We start from the raw sequence: 17,084 nt of genomic DNA, 5'->3' as shown, positions 1-17,084 counted from the left end.
GTCGACCCACCCTAACGTACATCATCGAATGATTTCAATAAGATATTAAATACTCTTCAAACTATTCCCAGGTTCAATTCTCGAAGTTGTACAGGTTCAATGAAGTCTTGAAACATTTCCTGAAAATCTATTTGCGACGGTTTGATAATATAAACGTCATGAAATGGTATCAATATGAGGCTACCCGAGCAGCGAATGAAAACAAAATGAAAACTATATTTGATATTTTGATATAAGCGTTCGTGATAACATATGTTGCCGAGTTAACAGTAATCATAACAAAAATTAGATCTAAATGTTATATGAAGGATATTAAAAAGATAACAAATCATGTTTTCTTGATAACAAATCCATGTATGCGTATTGATATTAGTTATTTCGTTAATAATAAGCAAACTAAGTTATCAATATGTTATTATAACCATGGTAGGAAAATAAAAATTAAAAAAATAACTAAATTAGTTATTATTTTGATATTATGATATCAAATTTAGAAATCTGAATGTTTTGAAATCTATTGATTGATATCAAGATTCAAAATCAAATTATGTTATCAATAAAGTGCTAATGGTACCATATTCAAATACAGAACCGTAAATAATCATCCCTTCGTACAAATTACAAGAAAGTTTATAATGAATCGCTTTTGTCATTATAGACAAATAACAGACTCTCCTCTAATAAAAAAACTGGCATTCGCGAATTGGGGACCCGAAGAAAACCAAAAAGTTAAAATATGCCGAACGATTGAAGTTTTTTAGATCCAATAGCATAGGAATAGACGATGTGATTTTTTTTTAAATTTAGAGTTTAGTTTTCATGACAATTTATAGTTGAATTATATTCAATATAGGACACACAAATCATGTGAATGATAAATTACATCGCATCGAACATATGACAACATGTTTAAATATGAGCTAAGAAATCGACTAAGCCTACAAAAGTTAAATAACAATATTCGACTCGACAATATATTAGTATGAGTATTAAATACGAACGGGACAAAAACAATTTTATATCGTTTTGTAAATTTAATTCGCAGATAGATTAATATCAAAAAAATTTGTAAAATATAACTGTAAAAATCATGATTGCTTTTGCGATGTTCATAAAAAAACAGAAAGCATCCTGATTGACTCGTAAGAAAAAAAAAATAAAAAAATGTAGACGTCAGTGATAACTGAGCCTCCTTTTTTTAATTTAAAATTTAGTTTATAATTATATTTCTAAGAATTATCAAAATTATATCAAAATATGAATTCAACCGAAATTAATAAATAGCATATCAAAATATGTTTTTAAAATGATTTCAAAAACATAATTTGAAATATTTTTTTTTATTATTAATTGAGACCTTTCGCTCTCAGCTCTATTGTCCAGGGAAGTCCAGACACACGAACACGAAAAATTCCTAGAGCGGACTGGAAATCAAACCCAGTCACCTGCATGGTCTTGCTTTGTAGCTGCACTTTTACCGACTGAGTCCCTTAGGCCGATTACAAAAGAGTAGCATATTTGACGAGAAACTTGTCAACGAATCTTGGAATGTGGATGATGTTGTTGTGAGATCACTGATACCAAGAGGCCGGCAACTGTCGACACTGTCTTTCGTATCATACAAGATGGGAGTCAGCCTCGAATTGAAGCCGAAAGCTATGGATCCTGTATCTTGGCCACCAGGAATCGAATTCCGGGAGTTTATTGAGGACGATACAAGGCATTTTTGGAAGCCGGTGCTGAACGCAGATCCTGCAACAATTAAAGCCAGCCGTAACAACTACCTCTTCTACTGCTCTCGTCCACATTCGTGCTCATTTGACCGTCTACTATTAAAAAGTCCGTGGTTTGAGGACTAAAACGAATGTTCTGCTCCATTCCTGCTTTCTTGTGATTTTGACGTCATGGTTTTCACATAAACGTGGCTACATACTGACATCGCACATGCTGAACTGTCAAGAAACTACACCATCTACCGCTGTGACCGGAATTCCCGCACCAGTGTAATACGACGTGAGAGTGGTACCTAAATTGCCATGAAACCCGTGATGAATTGTAAAATCGTGCATCTGGTTGATTGCGAACAAATTGCTGTGCTAGTTATACTACCACATCAATCGCTTTTCCTGTGTTGCATCTACATTCGTCCCAGTATTCAACTGGACACCTACACCAAGCACGCCGACTCCGTACAACAGCTTCTTGAAATAGCAAGCCCTCATGATACGACTATAGTTATGGGTGATTACAACCTGCCACATCTAGCTTGGGACTTCGATGAGGTTGTCCAACAGAAACTTTGTGTAGTCGAGTCCTTACTGTCTGCAGGACTTAAGCCAATCAGCTATCTGGTCAATGCAAATGGTAAACTTCTCGATCTGGTGCTCTTCAGTGACTCAGATCCTATTTAGCTGTCGCACCACCATCTGCCATTTTGAAAGTTGATCGCCATCATAAGCCGTTAGTTTTGAAAGTTGATATTAGTCCGGATCGTATTCCACCGTCTTTCATCAAGAATTTTGCAGCATCGTTGTTATGTCTATCTTGAATCGTTCACTCCTGGATGGCGTTTTTCCGGATTACTGGAAACTTGCATCAATTACACCGATTTTCAAGTCAGGTAACATTCACAGCGACCTATCTCGAACCTTAATTGTTTGGCCAAAGTTCCCGAAAGTCTTTTGCATGAAAAGTTGTATCCAGCTATGCAATCTATAATCTCGGAGCTTCAGCATGAATTCATGAAAAAAGTGCTCAACGATCTCCAGCTTGATGTCCTACTCTTATTGGTAGCATAGAAAAGCGTCAGCAAGTAGACGCCGTTTACATTGACTTCTCTAAGGCTTTCGACAAAGTCCCTCATGGTCTTCCGCCGTGGGTCATCCGCTGGTTGAAATCATGATGCCCGATCCGATGTGTTTAATATACGATCGGGACTTACAAGGAGCCACTGAGGACCCATTATTTTCGTTTTATTTATTAACGACGTGTGTGACCACTTAAGTTCCTGTAAGATGTTATATGCTCATGATTTGAAAGTCTACTGTATGATCAAATCGATCCTAGATTGTTTTATCGGTTAACGAGCGGTTAACATCGTGGTGTCAAATGAACGGAATGCAAGGAAACACTGCCAAATACAAAGTTATTACCTTCCCCCGTAGTCACTCGCCGATCAGATTTAATTATTCGATGAATCAATTGCCACTTGAACGAGTTGATTCTTTTAAAGATCGTGGACTTATCTTCACAGCAAAAAATTACATCCAAGAGGATGCACTTAAATCATACTAAAAATCTCATGTAATTTTAAGGGCCACAAAAAAAAAAAAAATAATAAAGCAGCGTAATGTCATCCACTTTGATGTGATATCAAAATTTTTTTTTGCTGTTTTGGATAGCAAACTTAGATTTAACGAGCACATATCTATGTCAATAGCAAAGGCCAATTCCTTGCTTGGATTCCTGCGTCTCCACTCTGCACAATTCGGTGATGAGCACGCTTTGAAAACATTGTACTACTCCTTGGTTCGTAGCGTTCTTGAATATGGAGTACACATTTGGGCTACATATCATGCACTAATAGAACACAGATGTGCGCTTATTGGATTGCAAACACTATCGAGTCACCGAAAGTTGCTGCAGAGACTATTTATTTTTGACATGATTAGTAATCATATTGACTGCAGTAGTGTGCTCCGGGATATCAACTTACACGTTCCAGTCCGTCGTCTCCGAAATACGTACTTCTTGTGGACTCCTGGACACCGTACTGCTTATGGCTATAACAATCCACTCCACAAATGTTGCATACTGTTCAATGATGTGTGTGATGCTTTTGAACTTAATATTAATAAACTAGTTTTTAATAAAAGAATTAAGTCCCGATAATTCGGTCTGTGTGGCTTCAATCAGGGATCGACTAAAAACTCAGAGTGGTTCAAAAAAACACTGGTGCTACTCTAAAATAAGGGAGCGCGTCCCTTATATTTGGAAGGAGAAAGAGACTAAGGAGAGAGAGATTTCATATTTAGGAGAGAGTAGTTGGACAGCTCAGGTCCCGAGCAGAGTCGGATATCAAAATACTATCAAAATGATATCTAAATTTGTTTTTGAAATCATATTGATAACATATTTTGAAATGATATATTTGTTAATTTCGGTTGAATCCAAATTTTGATATTATTTTGATATTTCTTAAAAATATAATTAAAAACAGAATTTGATATTTTATATAATAAAGCAGCCACATTTATAACTGAAATCAACACTTATTTTCATTTTTACTTCTTACAAGTCAATCAGGATGCTTGCTGTTTTCTTTATGAACATCATAAAGCCAATTAGGATGTTTACAAAGTTGTTTTTCAACATTTATTGATATTAATCAACCTGCGAATTGAATTTACAAATCGATATAAAATTGATTTCGTCCTGTTCGTTTGTAATACTTATACTAATAAATTGCCAAATTTATAATATTAGTTAAATAACTTTCGTTGGCTTAGTCGGTTTCTTAGCTCATATTTAAACGTGATGTAATAAATCTCATTAACTATCAGTTCTCTCCCAACAAAATAATATATCGTCATTCATGTCTGTTAAAATATATTCGATGCGAAGGAATTGATCATTCATAATAATATAAGAGTCATCGTAGACTAATTTTATACATACTTCCTGTGTCCTATATAATTCCACTAGAATTTGTCATAAAAACGAAACTCTAAATTTAAAAACTTCACATCGTCTATTTCTATGCTATTGGATCTAATAAACTTCAATTGTTCGTCATATTTTAACTTTTGTTATTTGTCTATAATGACAAAAGCGATTCATTATATACCTTCTTGTAATTTGTACCACTGGATGATTATTTCCAGTTCTGTACTTTAATATCGCACCATTCGCACTTTATTGACAACATTTTTTTTTATATTTTGAATCTTGATATCAGCCAATATATTTCAAAACATTCAGATTACTAAATTTGATATCATGATATCAAAATAATAACTAATGTAGTTTTACATTTTTTTTTGTTTTCCTACCATAACATATTTATAACTCATTTTGTTTATTATTAACAAAATTACTAATATCAAAACGCATACATGTTATCAAGAAAACATTATTTGTTATTTTAATAAATATCCTACATATACCATTTAGATGTAATTTTTGTTATGATTACTGTTAACTCGACCACACGGTAGGCAAAATATGTTATCACTAACGCTGATATCAAAATATCAAATTTAGTATTCATTTTGTTTTCATTCTCTGCTCGGGGTGCTACTTGCGTATAGTACAATCGAGTAGTGCACGGTGTTATGACGGGAGTAGCACTTTTCAATCGGGAGAGACGTGGCTTAGAGATTGACAAGAATTCCTGCATTTTTTAGACTGGGTGCATAATATTTAGACACTCATATAATATATGTTGCAGTGACTGTATGGTATTCAAAAACGTAGGAAAATGTAAATTTTGATGCTTTTCCTAAAGAGATTTTTTAAGATCGATGTGTTATTTTCTTCACAAGGGGGGTTAGCTCTGGTCGACATTCCGGCGAAAAATCTAAGCCAACCCGACACCAATCTGACTTCTATCAAACCTCAACCCGATGTTGACCCAACATTGACCCGACATTGACCCGACATTGACCTAAAATGGACCCGACAACAACATGTAATTGGGTCGACATCGACCTTAAATTAGCTTTACATTGATCCGATATCGGGTCGACTTGTCTGTTCGGACCATTTTGCTGGGTTTCTTCCACAATCCACTATCGTATATCAAATGATAGTGAGTGACTCAATGACAGTCCAATGAGCTTCGAATGAGAAAGGGGCTCTTCAAATGATGGGCGCGTTTTTTTTTTTTCACGTAGTCGATTTAATAGTTTTTTTTCTTTGATTTGTTTTCCGTCGATCTTGTTTTCCATGCTGAGGCTGAGCACCAATGCTACCGACGCCAGAGAGGCAGCACCCACACCTGGACCCTACACCTATCGACTCATCAACCATGAACCAACAACGGCTTTGGCTTGGCTTTACTTCCCTTCCGAAGGAAGGCGTGATATATCAGAAATGTTATGCCTCAGAACATCCCGGCGGCGCCGACTGGGATTGAACCGAGGCCTGCTGGGGTGAGAGGCAATCACGCTTACCACTACACCACCGGCGCCGCTTGATTTAATAGTTGTATTGGTACATCTTTAATCGAATGATATGAAAATTAACAGCATTGATGCTAGCTATCCTACAACGCTACAGTTATAGAGAAAGTACACTGTCTGAGAAACAAAGAGAGAGAGGAAGAGAATTAACACCGTTGGAGCGACAGCTCTCCAACACAAGAAGAATGAAATCAAGCTGAACATTGCATTAGGCCCTAAGTAACATTGACAGATTCTCTTCGTCGACTTTCTCTTTGCATCCTCATGGCCATGTCAAGACATTCTGCAGCTATTTTCAGCTCACAGATCGACGAAAGAAGCTAATATCTATCTTCTAATACGAAAAACATGGCAAGGAACGGTTCTATACCCAATTTATTAACGAAAGAGAAAGTCGATGAAGAGAATCAATGTTAATTAGGACCTAATGAAATGTTCAGCTTGAAATGTGCTGCACGATTGCAAATGTTCTTTCACGTCTCTTTGGAAATGAAAGTGCTGTCTCGCAACAGCGTGTGTTTTACTCGCAAAAAATTGAGTAGCACCCGATCCCTGGCTTCAATACCAAAGATGGTGATTATAAACATAAATTACAAATTAAATGACCTCCTTCCATACATATCAAGATACCAAACAATCGCTTGCGCAAGTAAACGCAGCCAAATTTGATTTCAACCCTTTCTAGGTATTTTAAGGATTATCGTGTAGGTTGTCCCGACTACAAACAAAGGTAAACATTTTTTGAATTGATCATTTTAGAAAAAAAACAATTATTTTGTTCAATCAATATTTTAAACATTCAATGATCGAGTATAATCACTCTTTACGTCATTTGGAAGCATATAATAACAACTTCAAACAGCATATAAAGAACAACTTCAAACGTCTATTCAATTTAGAGAAAAGTTATATTGAGTTTATTATTGATTTTCACAAAAATCGCCAACTATCCGACTATTTTCATATTTTCTGGTCTATTCTCCGTTGAATAATCTGGTACCGGTGAACAAACACGAATCACGAATCGTAGGAAGTTAGTCTTCATCTTATTAGTCATTTGGATCCCCATAGTGTGAAGCAAAGCAGTTCACATTTTTTAATTTATTTATTTATTTATTTCGTCAAGCAAAGTAGATTGCATACAATCTTTACGTTGTAGCATGTAAGTAGCATTATTTCTATTTCCGCTTAGTCGAATTTTAATTTGGTTGTTGGTCGTTTTTGGCGATTACAACCTTTCCCACTTGCCATGGTCTTTGACGAAAATGTCGGTGCCCACGAACGCTTCCTCTGAGCAGGAGTTTGAGTTAATCGAGAACATGGTGGCCAGTTTATATTCCTGGTGTTGTCTATCAAAAGATTTGAGATCACCAGTTTTTACACATTTACATTGATGTTGGTTCTCTGTGTAATTAAAGCATATCTGGCAATAACGGAGTGCAACAGCGTGCGGTCAATCTTGCTCATGGTCATGCTATTGTAAGAAAATTTATACATTCTGGGATGCTTATATAAAAATAATTTGATTGGTACACCTTTTCGATCTGATTCAGACCAATTTGAACATTTCTGGCTGAATTTCAAACTAGGTCAATTATGGATTCAAGGGGCACATGACCTACCGTGGACTCTACCTCCGCCTGTGAGCTCAAGCACCACATTTCCAAGTACACACAACAACAAAACTCAAATTGAGGACGCTGCTGATGGTGGATCGGAGCGTGCGCTCGCAGTCATGGAATGGAGACCACAAAAACAAATTAGTACTAACGGTTTCCGAGCTTGGGCGTCATCGCTTGGACATGAAGTGAGGGCTCAAGAAGAAAACAAAACAAACGACGATGTGTGAAATACACCCCCACAACTAATTGAATGAAAAGGGAGTAATGAACCCATTAAAGACGGAGGCGGCGGCGGCTCCATTTTAGATGAGTCACGAGATCAAACGTGATCAAGTCCTTTACTTTTTTGAATTAGAATCCAAAAACACGTTTTTACCATGTCACATGTATGCTATTGGGAAAAGTTGATGGGAACCGCTAGCCCGCCAACAACAGCCAACGCACGTTCAAGATTAGAATACGTGATGACCTAACAAGAACCTAGAGCAGTTTGACCAGCAACTCAACCGTGAAACCCAATCCGTACCCACATACCAACTGGATGTTTATAAATATAGTCCCTGCTTGTGCAGTGATTCCACGCAATTTCAACGAAACCTGATGGCGGGCGTACGAGCAGTCTCGACGCGTCGCAGCATGAATGGGTAATTAATTAACATGGTTCGCGACGATGTAGTTGTTACTTCTGCATGTTGTCCGCCTCCTCCGCCACAAGACACACATGAAAATGAAACGGGACGAGTACTGTCATACCCGTGTTCCTATGGGAACCAAATTTATGAGGGCACATTAACCTGGGTACTGATACAATGTCCTCTTTGCCGTCTCATTGTTTGTTTGCTGCCATGGGAAGGAACGGATGAAGCAGTTCCGATGAACTAGCGCACAATTTATGACGATCGTTAAATTTGAGCATCCTTTAAGTGGTCGATAGGGACTAGTTTATGGGAGTTCTTACACCTTTGCAAGCACTGTATTGACAGATAATGGCGTGCATTAAAAGAAGGAATGCTGTTCAATGCGGGCTTGTTGTTAATTCACATTCTCTGTTTCTAAACTATTGCCATAAAACAACATCCTATGTGATAAATACAATCTTAGTGAGAAAAATTACACCTAACGGCAAGCTTTACATTTAATCCTTCTAGAAATGTTTCCATATATCACTAAAATACCAACTCTCTCTCTCTCTCTTCCATTCTTCCCCACCTCCAGGCAACTTCTACTTTGCTCAAAATCAGAACCGCTTTGTGCCATCGTCATCGTTCGAAAATTCCCGGAATGGGTTTTTTCCTTCAACGCTGAACCGAAATCAACCGCCCGACTCGTACCAGGAGCAGACCCTCTTCGTCGACAGTAGCAGTACCAACAGTAGGCGTCTGGGTAGTCGAACCATCGGCCAGCAGCAGAGCCTCGCTTCCGAACGGGGATCGCCGCTAGACCACGTCGGTGATGGCGTAACGCCACCGTCGTACTTCCAATTCACCTATACGGTAAGTCTCTGCAGAGTGATGCTTTCTATGCGTTTGTTTTAGAGTTTGTGCGTGCTTTTGATTAGTATTATTAGGAGCGATTGATTGCTCAGCATATTATCATTGTGTAGTTATGGTTGGTTTGTGGTATTTTCTGCAACTAACAACCAATTGTTGTTGTTGTATCACACGGTTATGATGGCATTTTGGAATAAATTGTTCGATGTTATCGTTGATTGTTTTTATCATGCGAGTGACTGAATGTGAACAAATTAGCGCAGTACTGCTGCTTTAATTCTGTATCTCTAGTTTAACACATTGACTGACCTAGCGGCGAGCGAGGAGCAGTTTCCAGTTATAGATAAGAGATCCGTCCGTGTGGAGAGAGGAAAAAAGGCAATACTTGGAACGACCTTGCCACACTTTTCGCTCCGTCGTCGGTTGTTGTATATTGGGCCTGAGGCACCTGTCACTCTCGTTTTTTACTCATTTACACGCTCCAGCTATCCGTAGCTAGCAGCTAACAAAAACAGGTTCCAAGCGGAGAAAAGTGTCTAGAAAAGGGTTTTTAAACGAATTGCTCTTAGAAAATAATGATATAGAAAAAAAATTATGGTTCTTTAAGCTAAACTAAATGGCCTCCGTAACTTGAGAGGTTGTGATTGAAATCCAATTATTTCAGTACACCAAAGATGCATCAAATGTTGAGATATGCACTGGCATCAGCTTAATTTCATACATGATGACCATATTTTGTAATTTTATCACCAAGCCGGAGGGGGCGGGTTCGATTTCCGGTCTAATATAGAAATACTTTTGGGCTGGACATTTTCTTGACTTCCCTGGGCATAGAGTAACATGCATTGGTTGGTATAAACAGTTCTCATTTAACATCTGTGGAAGTGCTTCGAAGAACACTAAGTTGACATAAGTATCAAGCTCGAGTAAGAGCGTCAATGTGGGTAATAGAGCAAAGACGACAAATCAAGTCTACTTGAATTTTTTTTATTTCAAATGAAATTCCACGACGGGCTCAGACTACTTCTAGCATTCTAGAGCCAGCTGCATGAAGACCACCCAAGCAACAATTTTGGTTTTATCCAAGTTGAATAAGCGAGATGATTTATACATTTACATTGCTGTGGCGAAATTCGCTCAGTCGGAAACAAACTTTGATCGAACATTTGAGAAACATAAAAAAATGGAGTAACAATCAGAAATATTGAATTTTGTTCATGCTTATTAGAGTGATGCAAAATTTGAAATTTTCGCTCCACAATACTTAAACGATTCCAAATCTGATCTTGACTAACCTCTCAAAATTTGAACCCATTTGGTGAGAAACTGAGATGGCACAAACCATTTGAAGTTTGTATGTGAATTACTATGGGAAAACCAAGATTTTTGTTCATGTCTATCTAATAATTCACCATATCGGTTTGCTTCAAAAACTTTCAACTGTGCTTGTAGGAAATTTTCCCAGCTACAACTTTGCTGAAGACCATTTTTTGATTAAATGCAAGGATCGAAAGTTATCAATGGTTCAATGCGCTGATGTCTTATGATCATGCTCAATCAACTGATCAGCAGGCAACATTGGTGTTTCTGGGGCGTTGAATAGGACACAAAAATCATGGCTACTATGTCACACTGCAAAATACAGTGTTGCCTACAGAGCAGCTGCTTGATCATGTCATAAGTTTAACAATCTCTTAAATAATTAATAACTTTTTCCTGTCTCGTTTTACATAGAAATGATCTGCAGCAAAGTTGTAGCTGAGAAAATTCTATAAGAATGGCTATCGAACTGTTTCGCAGCTCAATATGGAAAAAGACTAGAAGGCAATGAGCAAAAAGTTGAGATTTCCCATAGTAATTTACATGTAAACTTCAAATGGTTCTCAATATTACAGCTATGTCCTAATTTTACCATCCCCTTTTTGAAAATCTTTTCTAATGTTTTACGAAACCCATGCCCCTTTTCAGTGGTCTTATTGCACCAAAGTATACTTTAAACATCCATATTAAAGACGAATGAGAAAAATTTTGAGTTTAAACAAAAATCTGGAGATCTCCAGATGATCCCGTTCGGGCGCCAATACTCAATGATTTCAATTGTAATATAAGTCGAAACAAGAATAATTAACGAAACCTAACCTCGAGTAAGCCACGAGTAATCGGCCCAACTCCTACTAGACATAGAATTAAGTGAATCTTGTTACACACAGTGAACAATGAATTATCGGCTCCGTAAAGCTAACGCGATTGAGCCTTCCAAATAAACGAACTAGATAAAAAAAAAAATTAACGAAACCCTTATCCCCAAACTCCTCCAATTTTCCTATCCTTCGACCATGTACCCCTTTAACCGAGTATTGGGCCCAACTCCTACTAGACATAGAATTAAGTAAATGTTGTTACAAACAAAGCCCAATTAATTATCGGCTCTGTAAATCTAACGCAATTGAGCCTTACAAATAAACGAACTGGATAAATAAAGCATAATTCAATAAAACTTTAATAACATGATGAAAAGAACAATTATTGAAAAGTATTCATGAGCAGGGTTTTTAATCAATAACCATCGATAACGTCTGCGTTAACGTCTGAAATGCAAACTCACCATTGCAGACGTTAACGCTGATGTTATCGACGGTTATCGAACAACCCTGTGCATGAGCAATTAATTTTATAAATCAATCAATACTGTACGTTGAAATCAGATCAGATTTCAAATACAGTCAAGTCTCATTCTCTTTAACACCATATTATTCCCTAGCCTGGTTTAACTCCAGGCTTCTTTCAACCACATTTCCCATGCAGAGTTCAAAACTGAACCACCGTAACTCGCAAATATTTATCTAGAACGAGTTTACTGTAATATGGTTTACCTTTATTTCGCTTCCTTGTTTTCTCCCTCTCTCTTTTTCTCTCTCATTATCATATTTCTCACGCTGCATCTATCACTGCAACGATGCTGATTGCGATATATCAATATCTAAGCGTAAGTCCATATAAGTGAAGATATCGTAAAATCGACAAAATTTTTGCTTCAAGTATCATAAAATCACGTTTTCACTTATATAGGAGCATATGTTTTATTTGAAAAAGATCATCATTCGACATTTTGGACATGTACCCCTTTTTTTTCTCTCGTCTGTAGAGCCATTTTACAACTGCGTCCATTACTTACACGCAGGCAAAAGAACGTAAGAATTCCATAAGAAACACTTATGAATTCAGCCACAAGAAATCAGTATGAATGTCATTGATTTGCCTTATGAAAAATAATGTTGACAAAAAAATAATAAATCGGAGCAGACTGGAACCGAACCATGAACGTTGAGATTACGGAGCTCGTGTGTCGACCACTCGTCTTTCAACGCTTAAGAAAATGGAATGGCTAAAGGCGTATAAGAGCTACGTTATGTTAGATGAAAATCTTTCATAAGTCGCACATATGAAATTCATATTTGTCGTTCATAAGTCGAGTCTTATGAAACTCTTAAGTCTATTTGCCTCAGTGTAGGAATATTGTTGTATGACCCATCTTTAATGTGGTGCTAGACGCATATCTTGTCACAATTAAGGTGTGATAGACATAGCACAGTGGCCAAAATGCAGATTTAGGTGGAATGATATGTTTTGATCCTGAAATTGCAACTTTAGACTAAAAGTCTCTTCTACAAAGTTGTTCCTTATAGTTAGGCCCTCATTTTTATGACAATGAATTCTAGGGTGGTGCCTATTATCATTAAAATCAAAAATCTAACTTGTTTGAATAAATTAAGGTATACATTCTTGAGCAAAGTTATAGCTGAGCTAATTTCAAGCAACTTTGTTGAAAATAACTTTTTTGTATCTCTTAAATTGACCGATTTAGAGCTATTTTTTTAGCAATAACTTTTTTATTTGAGACTTATCATGAAAGTCATCTTCTAGAGACATTTAAAACTCTTTAAGACAAATATTTTATAGCTGTATTTGTTGCCTATATCTCTTCTAGTAAAAAAGATATACCCAAATATAGCAAAAAATGTGAATAATTTCAAAATAAATTTATACGAGTTTGAAAAATAACATACCTCTAATTTTTTCATATTATTGAGAATAACATACGACCTTTCAAATGCCGTAAAAAAAACTTCTTTTTTGTTTGCCCCAACCAGAGATATTAACAATTGAAAAGTATATATTTTTAGTATAAAAACGTCGATAACTCTTGATCGGCGAAAGATATTGACAACCTTTGTGCAGCAAAAATTTGCGCCTTCTTAAGATCTAAAAGTTATTTGAAGACACCTTTGCTGAAAAATTTGAAATAAGAAAACTAGAGCAAAACAACTGTTTTTTTAAGAGCCACCCTAACTCAATTCAAGAAAATAGCTCTAAATAGGCCAATTTAAGAGGTACAAAAAAGTTGAGAGTTGCTTGAAATTAGCTCAGCTATAACTTTGCCGAAGAATGTATACCTTAATTTATTCAAACAAAAAAGTTAGATTTTTGATTTTAAAGATAATAGGAACCACCCGAGAATTTAGTTTCCGGTCCAAAGTAACATCTAGAGTAGGCTGTACCAACATAACTTGTGTTCTTTTGGTGAAAGGTACTATGACAGTTTTTGAATGGTGTACATTTAAGCCCTCGTTCCTGCACCACTTGAAGATCATGTTGAGCGCAGTTTGTAAACGATTAGAAATCGTATTTTAATATTTTCCATGCACCGTAATGGCCACATAATCTGCGTAATTCACCTCGAAACCTTGCTCCGCCACTTTTAAGGAGTTTGTTCACTACAGACCACAATAAGGGTGATAGTACCCCTCTATGAGTTAGTTGGGCATCTCCAAGATCAGTAGATATTTCTCGATCTGTGAGGTTTGCCATACATAAACCTCTTGCGCGACCTCTGAATGGCAACGAAAAAGCTTACTTTTTGATATGTTACTTAATTAGTCTCAATAATCATTTTCCACATGGGAAAACATGTCCCACACATTTTTTAAAAATAAGCCCCACCATAGTGACCAGCGATGTAGAAACTTACGCTACAAGAGTGGTCTAAATAGCAGCGCCGGTGGTGTAGTGGTAAGCGTGATTGCTACTCACCCCAAAAAGTCTGGGATCAATCCCAGCCAGCACTACCGGGATTTTTTGAGGTATAAAATCTTTGATCACGCCTTCCTTAGGAAGGGAAGTAAAGGCCGTTGGTCCCCGGTTCAGGAGATGATGGGTCTGTTATATGTAGGATCCAGGTGTGGGAACTGCCTTCCTGGCGTCGCTAGCATTGGTACTCAGTACGGAAAACAAGATCGACGGAAAACAAAATCAAGGAAAAAAGAGAGGTTCAAAGCTGTTACGTTTGATTAAGGTTTCATTAAACTTTGTGAAATTGTTTGCATTAGGCAATCAGTCAAATTGTTGCTGGAATTAGGTCATTGATTTATAGATGTTTTATTTTCAATAAATATACACAAAATACACATTGAATTTTCATGATTAAGGTCCGAAATTCAAATAAACATCAAGAGCTTGAATAGTAAAAATGAATACTAATGTTATAGTAAAAAACGATGTTTGCTTCTTAGTTTATTAAAAAATAATAAATAATAAGGCTAAATAATAATTTTTGAACATAATATTTGATGTTTACTTGGAGTGAAAATATACAGGAAAAAATAGCATGGCTTGATAGTCGACTTACCGTTTCGATGATTATGGACATATTACTGTTTTAAAGTCCTTAAAAACAGAAAGAAAAGTAACATTTTCAAAATATCAGAAGGGGCATTTTTTATTATGGTTGACGTACCAGTTTCGGCTATAACTTGACATCTACCATATTTTCCTACAGCTTTGGCTAAGACGTAATTTGGATTAGTACTGGAAATTTCGTATCAATATTTATTGAAAGATATGTCCTGCAGAAATTTGAATGATTGACCATAACAAACAAATATTCATAAAAATCGGAGAAGGTCGAGTCTGCAATTCTTTTTTTTATTTCAATTTGGCCTGGAAATGCCCACATGCATTCTGGTTTTTTGGGTATGCTGAACTTACTTAATGTCTTAATAAGGTTAAAACTGTAACTTTTGTACAATATTTAAAAGAACTGAATCGAAATAGTTTAAATAATAACGCATGTTAAGCATTAAATTGTCCCCTGTATATAAGGCAGACGTTTCAAATATGACTTAAATTCAAATGGAAATCTTCCTCTATTCATGTACTGTCTATACTTCAGCATAAAACAACTACTGTAGCATTACACTTTTTTTTATACCGAAACCGGCTCCTGCTATTACGCTCCTCATAATGTATAAAGTAGGCACTCGGTAACAAGCAAGTGCCCGCGTAGATTGCCACAAATAATAACAACTTTCGATTGCTCTATAAAAACCGGAATAAAGTAGTGGCGGGTGCAATCATCATCACCGTCATGTGTATGTGCAGCTACATCAACGAGTTCCACAGCTCTACAAAGAAAATCGAAAGTGGAAACCCCCCGAAGGAAAGAGGAGTAGAGAGAGAGAGAGAGAGCCGTCTCTATAACGAGAGGAAAAATGCTTCTCCGATGAGCTCGTCTTCCTCCTCCTGCAGGCATCATTGATTGGTGAACTATGATCAACCGGAATTTAATTGGTTTTAATTTTCTTTGGATTATTGCTTGTCGGTTGGCCAACAAAAAAAAAAAAAAAATAAGTAAAACAATTACGACTTGTATTATGTATGGGTTAGAAAAAAAAGCTTAATAAACCAACAAAAGAAAAAGGTGATGCGGAAAATTTGGCGTAATTCTGTTGCCACCTTGATCGAGTGAAAGGTGAAGGGGAGAGGGCGTTGAGTGTGTTGTTAATGTGGGTAATTTCATTACGTGAGAGTGGGTGGTAAGTTTTCCATTGTTGATTGCGTGGAATTTTCGATTTTTTTTTCAAAGAGTTGGGCTTGTCAGGTTACATACTTGAAGCAATAAGTAAGTTAATTGATTACTATTTCTGGGATCTAGTAAAATCTATTTTCAAAATCTTAATAGTTTCTATCTATAATGAAATAAAAGATATTTCATAGTCCTTCAAAAAACAGTTTTTTCTTTGTTTGAGACTTATGAACTATGATCCTATAGATCCATTTTGCCTAATAGATGTGAACATTGCTTTTACATTAAATGCACTCACAATTATTCATCATTATCCTGCTCATAAAAACTACCATTTGCACTTACAAAACTAAACATCATCCTCTAATTTGATTACTCTCTCGGCATTGAACGTTCGCAAAGACGTCGCAAATACCGTTCCAATAAAGCATCGCTAAAACATCTTCTACTCGGTAACCTTGATTGATCCTATTCATACCCCCCTCCATCAGCCCTCCATTCACACCACTCCGAGCATAATTCGCACAATAAAAAAAAAGAAAAATAGCTTTTCGTATGAAGTCAGCAAACTCTGACGCTCTGATGCCATTATCGAGGATGACGGATGCGCCGCACCGGGCTCAGCATGCTCTTTAATCTGTTTCCGACGTCGTACAGACGGATGGAACGTCAAGAAGTGCATATAAATGATGCGTTCAGGCAGCACTTTGCACTTGGGTCCGTTCGGTGAGGCTGATGGCTGATGGCTGCGTTGTCGTCGTCGGTAGAAGGGTAATAAATCATGTGAAATATACCTATCATAACACACCATATACCAACTGCAAGCAGCAACAGCAGCATCATCAGCCCGAAGCGAGTGCTTAGCTGTCCGTGTTTTTTACACCGGATTACGGGGAGGATCGGATGTTTCGACGGTGTCGTTATTGTT

General features: G+C 36.8%; 1 protein-coding gene across 2 annotated transcripts in view; it reads left to right on the top strand.

Annotated features, from left to right (window-relative positions):
* Positions 1-17,084, top strand: part of LOC135700346 (nuclear pore complex protein DDB_G0274915-like) — a 224,465-nt gene that overhangs the window by 115,659 nt on the left and 91,722 nt on the right. For both annotated transcript variants that reach the window (XM_065220834.1, XM_065220833.1), the window contains exon 2: positions 9,020-9,297. In XM_065220834.1, coding sequence (XP_065076906.1) covers positions 9,020-9,297 — 278 coding nt within the window. The remainder of the gene's footprint in view (positions 1-9,019; positions 9,298-17,084) is intronic.

Source organism: Ochlerotatus camptorhynchus, unplaced genomic scaffold (assembly GCF_037179485.1).
Source record: "Ochlerotatus camptorhynchus isolate MF236.1 unplaced genomic scaffold, CSIRO-AGI_Acam_v1.1 ptg000133l, whole genome shotgun sequence".
In the NCBI taxonomy this organism is placed as follows: domain Eukaryota; kingdom Metazoa; phylum Arthropoda; class Insecta; order Diptera; family Culicidae; genus Ochlerotatus; species Ochlerotatus camptorhynchus.
Note: the sequence above shows the minus strand (reverse complement) of the source record. Positions and strands in the feature narration are given on the sequence as shown.